This window comes from Papio anubis, unplaced genomic scaffold, assembly GCF_008728515.1.
Source record: "Papio anubis isolate 15944 unplaced genomic scaffold, Panubis1.0 scaffold124, whole genome shotgun sequence".
Classification (NCBI taxonomy): domain Eukaryota; kingdom Metazoa; phylum Chordata; class Mammalia; order Primates; family Cercopithecidae; genus Papio; species Papio anubis.
In genome coordinates, this window is record NW_022161181.1 from 86,918 (window position 1) to 105,907 (window position 18,990).

The following is an 18,990-nucleotide window of genomic DNA, read 5'->3' on the forward strand; positions in this document are numbered from 1 at the left end:
GAGACAGGCTGGAGTTTCCTCAGAGCACAGTCCTCAGAGCTGGTCCTGAGACAGGCCGAGGGGAACTGCAGAAGGGAAGAACTACTGAGAGGATTCATTATGGAAGGAGCCACAAAAGACCTGCGAGAAGTAGAAATACAGGCTGTTGGGAGAGGTTAGAATGAGACCCAAGAAGGAGAACCAGGAATAATTGCATTAAAATAGATTGAAATGTGCTTTTTAAATTCATTTGGAAATGAATTAGCCTTGTAAATAGGCATAGTGTTACCTATCCTGGCAACCAATGGGCATCAAATGTGATTATTAAACACAAAATACCATATATTTGCGACCCTTATGAGTATGGGCTGATTATTAAGCTAAAAGAGATTCTTCTGAAAGATGGCCCCTTTGAGGCTATGTGTTCCCCAAAGCCAGCTTTTTGGTTTAACTTAGAAAATGTCTAAATCCTCACCAATGGTTGTAGAGAGGGGAACAAACCCATTGGCTTGTGGAATCTTCAGTTGCAGGAGTCCAAAGTTCATCTCCTCCAATTTCCCAACAAGCAGGAATATCTACCCCCAACTGCCAGTACCCCTGACCAAGATTATCCGGTTTCCCCGACTTGGCGATGTTTTTCTTGCTTAAGTGTGTGGATTGATCATTCACTGTCTTCCAGTGGCACTTAGTAGACTGCAAAGGCTGCATTTTAGAATGTGTACATGTGGTGCCTAGTCTTAGGAATTTGATAGTACTAACTTCTCTTACTGGTTTAAAGATTCACTCTTTCATTCATTTAACAGAAATGTACTGAGAGCATGCTGTGTGCCAGACATGGAGATGAGTAAAACGTGGATGACTAGAGAACACATATGTATCAGTTTACTTTGGTTGCATAACATAGCTGAATCAGTAGAATCGGTTTGACTCACCCCTAGCTGTTGGTTGGAGAGACAGGGCAAAATCTCAAGTCACTGTTCTTGGACTTATTCCCATGGTGGAGTGGCTGGTGTGTTACGATAGGAGACAGAATTCCCTAGTTTCCCAATACTTAAATTCCTCCAATATCAATACCTAAATTGTTGACCAATTAGGGGTATCTGGAAGGTACCATCTCCTTTCTCTCCTCCTCTCCTCCCACAAGCCCAGCTTGCCTATCAAGCTTTTGTGCAATTCCCTAGAAAACCAAAAACTTCTACTGTAAGGGAGGATGACATTTTGAAACTTAGCTATGCTTTATAACTTAGGTAGACACATTTAGCAATTTATTTATTTATTTATTTATTTATTTATTTATTTATTTATTTATTTTGAGATAGCGTGTCGCTTTGTCATCCTAGCTGGAGTGCAGTGGTACTATCATAGCTCACTTTGATCTCGAACTTCTGAGCTCAACCAATCCTCCCACCTCAGCCTCCCAAGGAGTTTTTAAACAATGTTTCGGGAGCAGTTTTTGATAATAGAAGCTGAGACACTGGCCATATGTGTTAGGGTATATGTGGGTAGGGAGGGAAACCCTACCAAGCAGGTAGCAAAGGAATAAAAATGGATGGATGGATGGGGGAGAGTAATAACTACCTCACAGTAATGTTGAGAGAAGTAAATGACATGATTGTTAAAAGGGCTTAATGTAGTAAGAAAGTACCTACAGTTACTGTTTTCCTGGCCTGAAAGAATGAAGGTACTTTCACAACTCTTCGTTCTTCATCTATCCAGGCTTAACTAGGCTAGAAGAGGAAAGCTTTGTGCCCATGTGTCTGGTTTTGCCTCCTCCACACCAAACCCCTAGCTTATCCCCACTGGAAATAACTATGTAAGGGACTGAATATTTCATTCATATATGAAATCTTTGCCAGAAGAAGAAATTGCATAATAGCTGTTAATCATAATAGACTTATTATCATTTGCCAATTTGGCCAAAATGTAGGCAATTTTATGGCCATCATGCAGTCTGCCTTGCACACTGTGTGTTTATAGAGAATGACTATAAAATCCACTCCTTATTTTTTAATGCAGTGACAAATCTGAAATGAATTGAAATTGTGCGAAGCTAGAAATGTCCCTGATGGTCAGGTAATGGCCAAATGGAATCTGATAATTTCTTATTGAGGCAGCTGTTGGAATACACTCATTAATACTACTACCATTTTATACTAACTAAACTTTTACAGCACTTTCCTCGATCTCTTTTGAGAAGGTACCTTGAAACACATTTGGGAAGTAGGGAAGGCAGGTAAAATCATTCATATTTCATAGATGAAGAAACTGAGATATTCCTTGCTTCATATTCCTCGGGCAATGAGATAGGGAATGAGCAGCCCTTAAAAGGGGTTTACCCAGCATCACATGGTGAGAGAGCTGGGCAAGTGGAATGAGACTCCCCAGCCTCTCAGCAGGTTAGTCCTGCTGCAAAAAGATGGCACGAGAGAGGGGACAAGGGCTTTGGAATGAGAGGTGGACTTGAATCTAGGTTGCTCCTTTACTAGCTGAGTGCTTGGGTGCAAGTCCCCAAACTCCCTGGGACTCTGTCTTATCAATAGGCTGCAGGGATTACTGAGGCATTCATACTGATGGGAAGGTTGTCATGAAGCCTAATGTGAGATAATAGAAGCATCTGGCACATCATCTCCTGCCGCCCTCTACTGCACAAGAAGAGGTTTGAGGAGATCATGATTCAGCCTAATTACTCAGCTTGTCATTATCATGCCCTATGCTCAGTGAGAGGCTGCTGTGTACCAGCACTGTGCTAAAGGCCTTCACAGAAATTATTTCTTGCAATCCTCATAGCAATGCTTATAAGATAATTATTATCCACATTGGATTGATGAGAAAACTGTGATATGGAGAAATGAAACAGTTTGCCCAAAGCATATTCTTACAAAAAGGCTGAGCCCAGATTCAGGGCTCCACTGCCTCCCTATTCATGGAGTCGCAGTGCTGAAAGGAACTTTAAAAATTACCTGGACCACAGGCACTCAGCTGCCATACCTTCTAATTAAGACCTTCTTTGCAAGAAATGTTTTGCTAACAAACTAAAATACTGAGGTTTGTGAAACATTTGCTTTTTGTTATAAATCACAGTGGATTCGAGGTTATTCTTATGATAATTATCGTTGTTTTCTTATGACTCTTATTTGTTTTGCACTTTGAAATGTTTTCTTGATGGGAGAGAGAGGGGTAGAGTATACTTAATGGGCTGGACTTGATGAATGGGGGTTGCCCTGTCTAAATACATTCCATTGTCTTGTTGACCTGGTAGAAACAGGGTTATGGTCATTGACTTCCTAGAATAGGCCAATACCTGCTAAAAGCTGCAGAAAGGAAATGAAGAATTTGAAACAGGTAAGCCCTGACAGAATTGAGCCGTGAAGGGTTAAGCCCTTGACTTTGTTCTTTGAGCTAAGAGCAACTGAAAGCATCATATGCTCCATTTGACTTACTACTTTGATAAGGTTTAATTAGTATGTCCTTCTGCAAGAATAGGTGAGAGATTCAGTCCCAGAGCCCAGCTGATACAGATTGAAAAGTGTCCCTCCATCCTTCAGTGGGCCAATGGCACATGCTTTTGTGGAATATTAGCACCATTAGCAGTGAAAGGTGCTGCTTAGGAATAAAAAGTGGCAATTTCCAAGTGGTATTTCTCAATAATGAGAGAGCTTGCTGGATGTGATTATTTTCCACTTGAGAGAGGGAAAATGGGATCTCAATGAAGGCATAGGGGGGTCTAGTATGCCCAGAGATATAGAAGGGGACAATTGTCCTTACAATTTGATAATGATAGAGCCCTTATATGCATGCATTTCACTGATAATTTACACATTCCAGTTCTTTGAGAACTGATGAAAATGGAATCCACAGCACATTGCACATTCAAGAGTGACAGTTAAGCACTTAACAGTGAGGCAAAATTATGAAGAAATAATAGAATTTTCAAATACATGTTCATCAGCCTACTGAAAAGCCAATGGTATTCCAAAATTCCTAGGCCAAGCCTTACAAACATATGGGGTTTGTCTATACAGGCTAAGCAGAATGAAAAGTTGAACAACTACCCAGGTATTTGATTCTGGGAGAGTTTGCTTGGATCATTTAAACCAACACTTCCCCTCTTCCTGTCCCTCCCCCATATCCCTGATTTCCACCCCCTACCCCTCCACTCCCAGTTTTTCCCTAGGATATTTTTGTATCTGCAAAATAGTTATCTATGTACAACTATATCAAACTTTCATTTCACTTTGACTGTGTAGACACAGACCTTGGCTTCATATATACAGATAAAATATACATAAATGTCCCAAGTGTATTGGATAGGTGAAGTACATGGATCCAAAGTTGGACTTCCTCCACCATGCAGCTCCACCCAGAGGCAATGTAAACAGAGTGTTACTAATTTTCAAGTGAATTAATTTGGACACATTAAATCGCAAATCCTGGCCTTGCTTTCAGGGGTCTAAATTATTTGGATGATTGTCTCGAGCTGACTATAGACATATTCAGGTACACAGGCATAGTCCATATATTTTTAGGCCATATAGATGATCCAAATAATTCCAAGCTCAACTAAATGTTTTATTTTTTACTCATATCCATTCTTGAATTCTTGGAATACCTACCTCTTTATTTGGTTTCTGCATCAGTTGGGAGTATCTCTGAGCAGGAGTGCCTATTCGGAACTGAGCTTGGGAGAGAATACAGGGAGACAGGATGGGGAGATGGGGATGCAGATGGATTACAGAAGAAAGAAAATAGCTCCTGCTTTCAGGGAGATTACACTTTCATCTTATACTCAGCTGTTGCCTTATTACTATACAGTAGGATGAAAAGAATAGTCAAATGGGATGGCAATGGATTCAATGACAAATATTTACCTATTTGTAAATAAGTTTAATTTTTCAGTTTTTCAATGACATTCAGTAGAGATAGTTATATTGGCTATATAACACAAGTAAAGTGGTGTTTGAAAAGTTCCTCCATTCATATTTGATTTCCTTTAGAAAGCGAATTCCAAGGTATGCATTTTATCCATGACCACATACAATGATTCAATGAACTAGATAACGTTAAATCTCTCAGGTAACTTAAATTTTGAGGTAGGATTAAAAAATACTTCAGGGGTTCTACTCTGACCATGTTCTTTTCTGATCTATTGCCCTTGGCTTTTGGGGTCATGGGAAGAAAGAGAGGGAGAAAATGTCGAGGGAGAAGGATAAGGGGATGAGAGGAGCACCCCTTAGAAGTTTGAGCCCATTGGGTTGGGACTTTTCCTCCCCCAGTCACTGAAGCTGTAGTAAGAGCAAATCAATGTCACATTTACAGTTATCTCTTGGTTAGCCACACTAATTGAGCTAAGCAAAAATGGAAACATGCCAAAAGGATTTTTATTTGAAGTGCAGTATGCGAATTTTTTTTCTACAGCAGACACAGGGTCCTAATAATACTTAACCCAGGCTATTACTAAATTAGTTTGTATTACTTGAATCTACAGGTAATACAACGAATTGTAGTATAGGCAAGTGGCTGAGGCATAAATTGACAGACTGGGAAAGAATTTCCTCTGATTTAACTTTTGCCACAGGCAGATCATATGTGGACAAACAGGAATTAATTGGGCTTAATTCACAGGAAGGGTCAAATGCTGAATTTCTAAGCATTTCTCCAAAGACTATGAATGTTACTGTTCCACCCCCACAGAAAACAAAATTAAAGTATTTTAATTCACACTAGCAGTTGTGTTTGGCCCCAGGTACCCTGACATTGGGCTGGTCTTTCTAATCAACTTGAGTATTTCTGCCCCAGACATAAAAATCACCTTGGGTTGAGGCAGTAGAGCTCTAGTGGGGAACCAGACATACATTTTGTTAATGAAGGCCTATCTTTCTCAGAGCACATTTGGTGGAATCGGGCCTTTACGGATAGTTTCTTCACTGACTATTTCTCCCTCAAACTCTTGGCCTTTGCTTTTTCTCTTGCAGTCTGGTTCTCTGGTGTGAACAGGAGCAGATGACCAATAGCACTCAGCTTGGTGACAACCCATATGAAATATGCCTATAAAATGCAGTGGGCCACTGAGTGTTCACTGTGAGGATGACAGTATTGGCAAGGATAGATGATTTGTATGTGAACTACTGATGAGAAATGCTCCAGAGTGGGTACTGACCAGCCTTCTCTAGTGTTCCAGACACCTGTCTGAGTTTCTGGGGGTAAAGATCATTTCCAGCGTGTTTTTAGTCTCATCTGGGTGCGAGGACAAGTCGTGTATCTTCTGTATTCTCTCAACACACTGTCCTTGCAATGTCTTCACATGGAATCGTCTCAGAAGTGTAACGAGGATGGCTTTCATCATCACCATGGCGATGTACTTTCCTGCACAGCCACGGGGCCCAAAGCCAAATGGTTGAAAGTACCTATAAGGAACCTGTGAAAATGATCAGACAGCCAGAATATTAAAGGCTAGAGTCACTCAGTCTCTGTTTGATTCATTCTGAAAACATGGGTCAGTCAGAACACTGTGTTGTGGTTATCAGCCACAATGCCCTCCAGCCCCTCAGATGAACAACTGGAACTCAAGCTCTTTCTGTGTCCTGTTTGATTCACCCCTTGTGATCCGACCCAACTGCAGAGAGTCCCCAGTTTTGTCTTTCATGTTCTGGGGTAGAGTAATGCAAACCATCTTATTACAGCAAGTGTTAGTATAATCAGGTAGCTCTGTGGAATAGCCACAGATTTACTACTGTTTTATAAGTCACTAAGGCACAGATTATTTTTTGTGATACCAAATAAGAGACAAAGGCAAGCAAAGATGTAGATTACTGGCCTATTCAGTGCCAAGCATCTAACTAATTTTAGTTATGCAGAAAATTAATGAGGACCACATCTGTCTTGTCCACATCTGGACTTAGTGCCTGGCATATAGTAGATGTTCAACAAATTTTTGTTGATCAGTTTACTGATTTACATGGCATTATCTGGATTGCCCATGTAGAAACAAGATGAATTGGAGTACTTAATTAATTTTAGCATCATGTTTCTACACCATATGCAAATTGAAAAAAGGGCACTTAGGGAACTGCTTATGTAATTCAGATTGAAAAACATATTGCCTAAAATTTGACCTAATGAAGGTGGAATCTCTAGTACACATCAATTATAAAAAAAAGAAAAACTGTCTCTCTTCTAATTAGTAAGTCCTATTTAGAATGGGACCTACTGCTCATGGGGCCATTTGATGAGCCAAAGGCACTTTGCTAAAACCAAATCTTCTGGTCTCATTTGATTTTCATCTGAAGCAGTAGTGGACTTTCCTTTGCTTAGATGGTGCTATAGCTGAATCTGATGACATGATGACAAAGTTTAAATGGAAAAGTAGGTTGGTTGGGTTAAACAAAAATCACCTCATTTTAGCCAAATTAAGGGCCCAGCTTTTTCACATTTTGACCTATTTTGTGGCCACCATGTAGATACTTCTTAGAGCTGGAGACCCAGCATCCTTGAAGGCTTGAGGATGAATACGGGAGCCCTGCTCCAAGCTAGGGTACATGTGTGCTCCTGGTGAGGTGGCAGAGGGAATGAGTAAGAAAAATGAAACGTTTATGGTGCAAGGATTTAACAGTTGACATTTTCAAGAATGGCATGCTCAACTTTAAGGAAGGGCTCTTACATTCTTTGCAAAATTTTCAAGAGTAAATTCATTGGGTTTGGGGAAAAACTCGAGTCTGTGCATCCTTCCAATATTCAGGATAATGTTCGTCCCCTTTTTCACTGGGTAGCCATCAATTACATCATCTTCTAAGGCTTTGCGCATGACCAAGTCCACGACAGGCTGGTACCGCATGCTCTCATAAATGAAGTTTTCCATCACTTTTAATTTTTGCATATCATCAATCTTTACATCTCTCTCACCTGTGGAAACAGATAAAAGGGACAAATAAGGTAATGTTAGTTTCCATCTGTGATTGGCATCAAAGCTCCTGTTTTTTCCACAAAACAGTTTGCTCTTGGTTGAAAAAAAACTGTGGCTCTAATTCTAATGCACACCAGCAACCAGGGCCAAATATGTTACGCTCAGTCCACAAAGTGTTTTATAAAAATTCAGATATGAAGCCAATTACCTTAAAAACTGGAGGATTTTATAGAAAAGCCTGAATATCCAGAAAACTTGGTGATGCTGAACTTACATTCCCACATAGCAATAATGGGCTGACGCTGAGTGGCCAATTACCCTTTTAGAGGGGGCATAAGTCATACAGTTCCATCTAGACCGTGCCCAATCTGCTTCAAACATTCATCTTATCTGCCTGCTTTCTGAAATCTTTGAGTTTTTGTTCCCTGCTCTAAATTGTAGGGGACATTCATTTCCTCTCTTCACTTGTGAGCAAACTGGCACCACAACCATCCCAGAGATGATGCACAGGCTGCTGCAGAGTCAAAGTGAGATGGCAGATTTGATTCATTTCAACGAAATTTTCTCCTCTGGTTACCTGTGCAGTCATCTGCCCTTACATATCACTGATAGTCCCTCGGCATCTCATCAAGAAAGACCTGCAGTAGAGTGACAAGGACGTTCTCCCCACCATGACAAAATAGGTGCCTCAGATCAGCCCCGGGTGAGCTGGGGATTGATGGACACCCTCACTGTCTCAGATTGGCCTGACACTGGTCAAAGAGGCTCAGATTATTCCCAGACATGGTAAAGCTTCAGAGATGCCACTTTTGCAGAATAAAAAATAGCCCAGGGTCCTGAGGCAGCCCTGTCTCATATACAACCAAGCTACTGAGGAAAGGTCTAGTTTGGTCAGAGTCCTCTCATGGCCCTTCCCCTTACATACTGCTGTTGGCACACTCAAGGGTCTAATGGGGCCTGTATAGCTGGGGTTGGGAAGTAGAAAGGAAGATGACGGAGATGGTGACCAAAGGTGTTCACTAGGAAGTAGTTACCCAGTCTGTGTGTGGCACACAGGAGGGAGCATGGACAATTGCAAATGGCTCTGCTGCTTTTCCATCTTTGCAGAGGCCTTTTGAAGTGTCAGGGAACATCAACATGTACGCGCACATTTCACCTCTCAAATAAATTGTATTCAATATGCATTAAAGGCTTATGGTTTCCTTGAACGCCCTCCTTCGGTCTCTTTTTACTGTATTGAGCTTGTTTTCTTTTTCCCACCAGACCGTGAGCCCCGCGAGCGCAGGGATGGTGCTGGCTTGTTCAGGGCTGTAGCCCTGCACCTGGCACAGAACCTGAGAACCTGAGAGGAGGCAGTCAAGAAAACATTCTGAAATTTGAAGTCTAGATGTTATTCCGACTCCTTGCTATCTACCTTGCCAGGAAACTTCCCACCTGTGTGAGGCATCTGCAGATCCCTTCTCTCCCATATTTAACCCTTCAGTGACATTTCTCCTTATGTTTAACTATTTCAAGCAGCACTCCCATGGTTTGAAAAAGATGATGCCCTTCTACAACCAAATAACTTGTTTTGCAGGGTCTGTGTAAAGTCAAGAGAGGGAAGTCTACATTCTGTGATATCTCTTCACATTTGTAAGAAATGAGTAATCCTAAAAGGTTACTCATGTGAAGGAAGTGTCAAATGAGGAATTATGCTTTCTCCCAGAAAGCAAATTTGATTTCTTTCAAAGTTGGCATGGTTGTTGCTGTAGAAGAGTGGAGCAGGATGAAACTGAAGCGGAGACAGAGCAATGAAGCAGTAGAGTTGGGGAAGACCTGAGTGTGGACCTGGAAGCTCCGCTGCAGAGGAGCAGAGGGCAGGGGAGAGGAAGGGGCTGGCATCACTGGATTGGAGTGGAGAGGGATATGTATCACTCCCCTGTCTTTGCTGTCATCTTCTCCTCTTCATTCTGCCACAAACTGGAAGTTCATTTGTGAACGGGTCGCTTGAAGCCCAGAAACACTGCTATAAATGAGAGACGATCATTTCCCTGGGAGATTCCACAAAAGTCTTTTGTAACTGACAAGGGAGACAGAACACTGTACGTGATCCCATATTTTTGTAAAATGGACAAATCCAACCGTAAATATGTGTTTGTGGGCAAACAGAAAAAGATTTTAGCAAATGCACAGCAAACTATTCACAATGGTTGCCACTGGAGAGTGGGGATGAGGCTGGAGAGGAGAGTGGAAAAGATTGGGGGATGTCACTTACTGCTTTACACATCACTGTGATTTAAATTCCTCCCAATGAGCATGTATTACTTTTATGATTAAGACAACAGAAAGAACCATCTTTTCAGTCTATCTGGTATAATCAAATGTGACAGAATGTCTTGCTTTATTGTTTGGAGTGAATTATAAAAAATTTTATGTTTGATATCAGATTTTTAGGACATAAGAAATGGACATTCAGAAGAAATTGTTTTTAAGCTGTGTTATTTATTTGATAAATTCTTACCAACAACAGTCTGGATTTCCTTCATTATTGCCTCTTCAACATTAGGGTGCTTTGCAATGAGAAATAACATGAAGAACAAAGAGACAGACATGGTGTCAGGAGCTGCGATCAGCATTTCCAATATGCACTGGTTCACGTTCTCTCTCGTCAGGTCACCTCGTTTCTGAACAATTGGAAGACAGGAAAAATTTGGAAAGTGAATCAAAGTTTCAAAAAATGAGGGGAGGTGATACTCAAGGATCAACAACTTCAACAAAATGAAATAATAGAAACCACATGTCTCTGTGATTGACTGTGGACATTTTACATGACCATCTTTAGCTGAAAGATGAACAATTAGGCCGGTTGTCTATGTATGTAGTGTCTTTGGCCTCCCCCAACTTGTTTTCATATTTTATATTGTTACACAGAAGAGTCACAATCTTAGCAGTCAGTCTTACTAGAATGTTCCAATCTTAAAGGCCTTACTGAAATACCTAATGTGTTGGCTATTTGAATTGGGATTATAGAACTGCTAGAGAAAGTATTTAAAAGCAGAAATACACAACAGTTACAAAAGGGGATCTTTACACACCTCTACACAGTCATAACATATGTGGCATGGGAGTTACGGTTAGTTCAGGTCAGTACCTCGGCTAAAATCAACTCAGTGGCAAAGTCCATGCATTCTTCCAGTTTCTCTTCCGTGGAAATCCTGCGTCTTTTTTCTGCTATCAGAACTTCTATGGCATCTTTCAAATCCTTGCTGGAAAAAAAGTCAAAATATAGTCTATTTGTACTCAGTTTAGACATCTAGTGAAACAGATTTATTTGCCATGTATTTAGGTAAAATGATCTGCTTTAATTGAAACCCTTGGTGCTTATGAGTCAGTGAATTACTGTTTTATTTCTTCATAAATACTCTTAAATTACATAGACCTTATACTTCATGTTAAGGTGCCAGAGTTAGCTAAGGTTTCTGGATTCTGGTAGCAAAATCAAGGCTGTGACTTCTAGTTAAGGGTTAAAAATTGATAGCAAAAGGCTAAATCTAGCAATATTTTCCAATTTCTGATTTGGCAGGCACAATGTTTAAATTAAAACAAAAACAAAAAAAAACCTGTGAGTGCTGTCAGGTGCTCTTCAGTTTGCCACAGGCACCTCCATTTCCTTGTCTTATGTTTCCACAGCCTGCTTTTTTTTTTTTCTTTTTCTTTTAATTGAGACAAAGTCTCAGTCTGTAGCCCAGGCTGGAGTGCAGTGGCATGATCTCAGCTCACTGCAACCTCCACCTCCTAGGTTCAAGCCATTCTCCTGCCTCAGCCTCCTGAGTAGTTGGGATTACAGGCACCCACCACCATGCCCAGTTAATTTTTTGTATTATTAGTAAAGACAGGGTTTCACCACGTTGGTCAGGTTGGTCTCAAACTCCTGACCTCAGGTGATCCGCCCGCCCCGGCCTCCCAAAATGCTGGGATTACAGGCATGAGCCACTGCACCCGGCCCCCATAGCCTGCTTTTCTTTGCCTAGTCCTGAAGACTGTTGAGTTTGAGATTCCTGTTATAAACAGTAAACTCCAGTGACTAGGTATCATTCTTGATGTTTATTCTCATGCCTTGTTAGTTTCTGCCACATTGTAAACACTAATATGTGTTGAATGAATAAACAGTTGCATAAATATGTATAGGTATTTTGGCAGTGTGGTTGAAAGAACACTTGGACGGGGTGGGGTCAGGTGTTCAGGTTGTTCTCTTTCTATGTAAGATACTTTGAGTCTCTGGGCCCTACATCCTTTTAAAGTGAAGGGATCACACTAGATGAAAAATAAAGTCACCTTGAATCTAAATTCAATTTTTCCTATCTCTGTCCTTAAGTGTATGTGTTCTTTGTAAGTGTATTGTTCCCTTATCCCAGGGAACAATGTTCTGTATTACGTTAAATGTATAATAAATCCATCTTTCAAATTCTAATTGACATGTTCACTGATACACTTAAATACCCTACTGATCCATGCATTCATCAAATGTTTGCTGAGCAACTCCTACATACAATTAACAGATATTCACTCAGTTGGGCTGTGGTGCCCTCTTCCTAGTAGGCCGAGAATGCTCATAGCATTCCCATCTGAGCACTAGCCCCAAATGGTCTGGGAGGTGTTGGAGTGCCCCTAGCCTGTAAATTCATAGAGAGTTCCTTGATGGAACTGCAGAAACCTAAGAGAAACCTTTACACAGACTTGTACAATAAATTTCTATAGGTCCAATGGCCAAGACCAAGGCTAAACTAATGACTAAGAACTATGTAATGAACTCTTCAGACCACTACCACTGCCACCAGCTCTGATCACAGGGAAGAGATGAATCTTTTATCTATTTGTTTTCAAGTCACAATAAGCTCTGGTGGGAATGAAATGTATAAAGAACCAAGTGTCTAAAACATTCACCTAGTACTCATCAACCATGAGAGAATAAACAAAACAACATCAAGTTGGCTTCTTCTCTAGAAACTAATATTATTGAATTTCAAAATCCACAAGTAGAATAAGGTCAGGTCTTCAGACAAGCTTGGGGACGTTTAGAGATGGAGAACTTGAGATGGTTAGGAACATCTGAGGAAGATATGAACACAGGAAAGGGAGAAACTAACATATTTAGTACCCTCTATGTGCCATGCTCTATGCTAATTGCCTTACTTATATGATGTCATTAACCTATGCCCCTACTCTAGAAGATAGGTTATATCTTACTTTAAATAACTTCCCAAGGCCATTAGAAACAGGACACAAAGCATAGGCTTCTAGATTCCATAGGCTTTCCACTGGTGGTTAGAGGTAGCAGTGTTTAGTGACTGGCTACTTGTACTCTACAAACCCATTGATTAGCCTGTAGGCCACTGGGCATTTGTCCGGTTTTCTGATGGACAATTCTAAGATCAAAACAAAGCCATTTAATGACAATTTCAGGACCCCCAAAGCACAAGATACCTAATTTAAAAAACCCACACACATTTTATTGAAGTTAGTTATACTCATTAAGAAAAAATTGTATTGAGACTAATGTCAGTTCTTACAAGTTAAATTATGTTAAATTCATTCAAAAACAACACAACTATAAATTGATTCTATGGTTCCAGATTTTCCGTTGTGCAAAGATAATTTTGACAGATTTTAATGACAGGATCAGTCAACCCTTCTCTTCAACTCAAAACACACCAATGTCCTAGTTCCCGAGTTGAAGCTCCAAGACCACACACTCAGACCCCTTGCCGAGAAGCCGCCCAGCCAAAGGCTTCATTTACTCTCTGGTCTGGCCAAATGCAGCCAGATTGCTGTAAAAAGTGTTTCATCAGCAACCTAATCAACAGCTCCCTGTGGGCTCTAGAGAGCAGAAAAGTTACCGGAGAGGCCAACAAAAACAGCAAAGACACAAGGGGAAAAAACCAATCCAATTGTACTCATAAATCTTCCAAAGTTGTATTACTTACACAGACTTCTCATACTTTTTGTATAGCCAAGAAATCTTAAAGAAGATGTCTGGTTTGATGAGGAGAGCTTGCCATGCATCAAAATAACCTTGGATTTTAACCACGATAGCACTTTCTGTAGGAAAAAAAAAACGCACAAGGAAGAGCAGTTGAGCAAAATGTGAGCCTAAGAAGGGTGGTCTGGGCAGAAAACATTCCTGTAGATTCTCCTAATAGTGCGGGGTTCTAAGCTAAGCGAGGTTCCATCTTCAGCAGGAGTCTTAGCCATGTGAATACCACTAGAGAAATCAAGCACTGATTTGTTCTCCTTACCACCCAAATTGGACTAGTTAACCAATGAGTTGCTAGTTTTCAAGTTTTCAACCTGTAATTTCACATATTCTCCTCGGGCTGAGCTTCCAACTTGCTCCTGTTTCTCTGGACAAATGGAACTAGTAATTACGGCTGTTATGGCCTTCACTCTGGTACCTGGGAGTGCAAAAAGTGGAGCCTGTTAGGTGGCTAACAAGCACATTTTAACTTCATTTGGTGTTGGGTAAGCAGAGCCATGAAGTGGACAGTTTATATGGATTATACACTTAATAGCTTCTAATCATGTTCTCATGGTGCTTTGTTCATTTTTCCCCCATAGCACTCATCACGTAGCTTTCATAGTTATTTATATTCAATCCAGAGTGTAGAATTCATCTTGTGTTCTTCAATGCCTTGTCCTAAGCCTCACACACAATCAGCTCTTAACAAATGTTCTTTAATTAAATTGAATACTAGAGGAAATAAAACCCTTACTTTTTCAAATTATACCAGATAATATACAAAAGGGAAGAGAATAGACATTTATTTCCAACTGCTAAATACCAGTCACCATGCTAGGCGCTTTGTGAAAGAGATTTTTTTTTTTTTTTTTTTTTTTTTTGAGACTGAGTCTGGCTCTGTCCCCCAGGCTGGAGTGCGGTGGCCGGATCTCAGCTCACTGCAAGCTCCGCCTCCCGGGTTTACGCCATTCTCCTGCCTCAGCCTCCCGAGTAGCTGGGACCACAGGCGCCCGCCACTTCGCCCGGCTAGTTTTTTGTATTTTTTAGTAGAGACGGGGTTTCACCTTGTTAGCCAGGATGGTCTCGATCTCCTGACCTCGTGATCCGCCCGTCTCGGCCTCCCAAAGTGCTGGGATTACAGGCTTGAGCCACCGCGCCCGGCCGTGAAAGAGATTTTTAATTTCATTTTCATATTCTTGCCATGGGTTTTGTGATGTCATCCTTTTGCAGTTGAAGAAATTGCAATTCATAGAAATTCGGAAGCTTGCCCAAAACCATACAGCCAGTGTGGCAATAGGGAGTGCCCACACCCACTGTTGCCCTCCTTCACTTCCTGTCCTCTTACCCTGCTTCATTTTTCCTTCAAGGCACTTACTATTGCCTAATATTTTATTAGATATTTATTTCTTTTCCTGTCCATATCACCCACTGGAATGTAAGTCCCTTGAAGGCAAGAACTTTATCCGTCTGGGTCACTGTTATGTCCCCAGAACCTAAAACAGTGCCTGGCATAAAATAGGCAATCAATAAATGTTTGATGAATGAATGTTTGAATCAATGAACACTGGTGTTAATTCAGGAAAAGTCACACTGAGTTGTACATACTTAATGCCAACAGCAGAATGGAATTAATCCAAATGATTAATTTTCTATTGATACATAATAGATACACATATTTAGGGGTACATGTAATATTTTGATAGATTTGTATAATGTGTAATAACCAAATCAGGGTAATGAGGATATTTATCACTTTAAACATTTATCTTTTCTTTATGCTGAGAACATTCAAATTATTCTCTACTAGCTACTTGGTTGTACATAGATTATTATTTATTTTCTTCACTACACTGATTTATTGAACACTAGGTCTTGTTTCTTCTATCTACCTGTATTTTTGTACCCATTAATCAACTTCTCTTCATCTCTTCTCTCCCCATTACCCAACTACGCTTCCCTTCCTCTGGTAACCACCAAACTACTCAAGTGATTTATGCTTTTTGGTGTGGTGGTAGAGTTGCATGTACATTTTTTTTTTTTGATCAGTAGAGTGATTTGGGGGATTTATAGGTTTTTAGGGTATATTCACTACTAGGGTTACAAAATGTATGAGGTCACGATATGAATAATGGATTTAAGAATCTTGTTTAATAATAAATTCTGTTCCTCTTGAGATAATATAAGGCCAATGCTTATGGATAAGAAGTAATAAAAAACAAATTCTATTATTCAAGGGCATAATAAGCATTATGTCAACTGTATAAATATTTAGTGGTAGGTAATGTTCTAAAAGACATCTGAATGGGCTTGTGAATTTTTCTTTGTGTACATGTATTAGTACCTTATGCACAGACTACTAAAATGGAGACCAAAACATTCTTTAAGAGTAATATATAATTTAAATGACTTTAAGAAGAAAACGAAAAAGGTATATCAGAAAGAATACCAATTTTTTAATTCCTATACTTTCCAGGTTAGTGTGTGGATAAAGGTCGCAATGGCAATAAAAAATGTAACCCGTAGAAAACAGTGTAAAACAATTAGGTACAAGTCCAGTGAATTCCATTCCTGTCAGGTGTTTGATCATTAGGTTAAAAAGTTATCAAAAAGTCAAGGACTTTTGCACAATGGCACAACTTTTCAAGAACTAGCCGAAATATTGGCAGTTGTACTCAGGTTGCAAATTGGTTTAATCCTGCCAAAATAAAACCAAGTTCTATGAGTTTGACGTGAGCATGCACACGTTTTCATATTCATTTCTGTATCATAGTGAGGAAACTAGCCTTTTGAGTGAGACATCTTGTTAAGACTATAAACAATAAATGGCAAACATGTATATATAGCAATTTTTAATACTGTTTGGCACACATTAGATACTACGTTAATGGCAGCTAATATCATCATTTCCGTCAGCATCAGTATCACCAGCAATATTGACATTTTTATCATATAGGCATGATATTTTCATGTTTAGTAGCTTTGAGGGAGGAGTGTGTGTATATACGTGTGTATATATGTATGTATATATCATGCCCAAAAGAACAGTTGGAAATGATTAAATATATAAAGTTGATTGGTGGTAGGATATGCTAATAACCAAATGAACTAATCACAGTTGTTAAGTTTCAACTGTGGGTAGAATTCTATTTCCTAGAGTAATGAGGAAAGATACAAAAGAAATAGATGCTGGCCCCTACTTTATGGAAATTTATATTTTATAAGTGAATAAAGCAGAAACACTAGGGAAAAAAACAAGGAGTACTTAGAAATGTTTGAACAAGAGCAATGTAGAAAACGGCATGTGATTCCTTTGGTCTGCTAACCCTCCTAGCTCCTTGTTCAATAAAGGACAGATGGTCAAGATGCGAGAGTGAAAATGTCAGTACCATCCAAAGGGATCCTCAAGAAGAGCATGTTAGAGGTGTCCAGCATGACACGCCGCAGGAGGGTCAACACGTCCACGTAGCCTGATTCATTGGTCACTTCCTCCAACCTGTCCAGATGTGTTTTGAGGGATTCAGCACAGACTGTGACCATGCGAACAAGGCCGGGGCCCGACAGAGCTGCAGGGTACACATCAGAGAATCAGCCATCATGAACTCCAGGGCACACACAAAATCAGGCCATTCTGGCTTTTTATGTTGGAGCTTAATTGTCCACAATTTTTTATTTAATAATTGGGTGGAAGTTTTCATCATCTTATGCTTTTCTGTGATTTTCCATAAGCACGTACTATCCTATAGTTAAGAATGAATGAATGGAAGGAAGATAGGGACAAATATTATTTTAAACAAACTGTTAAAAATTCAACTTTTTTCATGCTCTAGCCAGCCATTTATGAGACTGCAAAGGAAACATTTAGTACTTGTGGTCATAACTCACAAATCAGTGATTTTTTCATATTTATTGTATACATTTCCCTCCAAAGCTGATTTGGATTTGCCTAGGATCATATTTATTTTGTGTTTCAACAGGTGGCAGGATATTACTGGAAAACTGGTCAAATTGGATCCTATTTGATCTAAGGTGCTTCCTGTTAAAGTGTAAAAGGCTAGTTGTAAAAATCCCCCAAAGTGCCCTTCTCTTAATTTTGATTTCTCTTCAAACTACTTCCAGGTTTATTTTACTCAACCAACGGCATGACAGCTAAGCAATTCCTTGCTTGCTTACCAGTCTTCCCTCACTGAACTGAGAGCTCTTTAAGGACAGTGACAGTCGCTCACTAGCATTGCCCTTCAAGCTGATGGTCCATGGGGGCCTTCATACATATTTTTTCAACAGAGGAAAGAATGAATGAATGAAAACAGAGTAAACTGGCTCTGATCTCACTCTTGCCCTGTTCCTGACTATCTGAGCAGTCCTGATGGTGGGTGGCCTACACAGGAGGGTTTAACCCTTAAAGTGCCCCTTTCTCTCTTTGTGTTAAGTTTCTTTAAGCTTCTTTTAGGAGTAATCTTTCTTTTTAAATCTTTTATTATTCATGTTTGTTGTTAACGTCAGAGTCTTTGAAATGAGATAAAAAATATTGGGAAACTTTGTAGATGTAACTCCAGAAGAAGATTATCCTCTGTCTCTCTCTCTCTCTCTTAAACACACACACACACACACACACACACACACACACACACACACACACACTGGGTTAAGCTGCAGAACCCCCATGCCTGAAGGTATACTTTGCAAACAAGAAAGGAGGCCTGAGGACTGGTCCTAGACTTTTGAGATTTCCATACATCTTGGAAGGAAGGTTGAGGTAGGAGCAGGCTTTCTGACCATAGGAAGGACTTGGCAGATGTGAAAGACCAGGATGTTGTTCTCTGGGTGACTGCCACTTCAGCAAGCAGGACAAATGACTCAACCCTTTGTGTGGAAGGGTTGGCTTAGAATGTCACTGGTGGTTTTCTCCCAGGCTCATGCATGATTTGCCTCTGTGTTTAAAGAGCTTGAAGCCACATGCCAAACTTATGGGCAAAAATGTAATAACATTGCTTATAGGCAGTGGTATGATGTAGATATGATTTAATTTTTAAAATGTGCCAAAACGTATTGAATCTGTCCAGTCAAAAGAAAATTGGGCAAGCAAACAGCAAATACCATCAATATGGACACATTTCTC

General features: G+C 40.1%; 1 protein-coding gene across 2 annotated transcripts in view; it reads right to left on the minus strand.

Moving 5' to 3' along the window:
• Window positions 1-4,842: 4,842 nt before the first annotated feature.
• Window positions 4,843-18,990, minus strand: part of LOC116272542 (aromatase-like) — a 91,546-nt gene continuing 77,398 nt past the window's right edge. The window contains exons 4-9 of one of the 2 annotated variants that reach the window (XM_031661279.1): window positions 17,261-17,437; window positions 13,843-13,957; window positions 11,010-11,124; window positions 10,380-10,542; window positions 7,637-7,878; window positions 4,843-6,394 (exon numbers count right to left, since the gene is read on the minus strand). In XM_031661279.1, the coding sequence (XP_031517139.1) occupies window positions 6,146-6,394; window positions 7,637-7,878; window positions 10,380-10,542; window positions 11,010-11,124; window positions 13,843-13,957; window positions 17,261-17,437 (1,061 nt within the window). In that variant the 3' untranslated portion in view covers window positions 4,843-6,145. The remainder of the gene's footprint in view (window positions 6,395-7,636; window positions 7,879-10,379; window positions 10,543-11,009; window positions 11,125-13,842; window positions 13,958-17,260; window positions 17,438-18,990) is intronic. The other variant, XM_031661278.1, reaches the window with a different exon arrangement.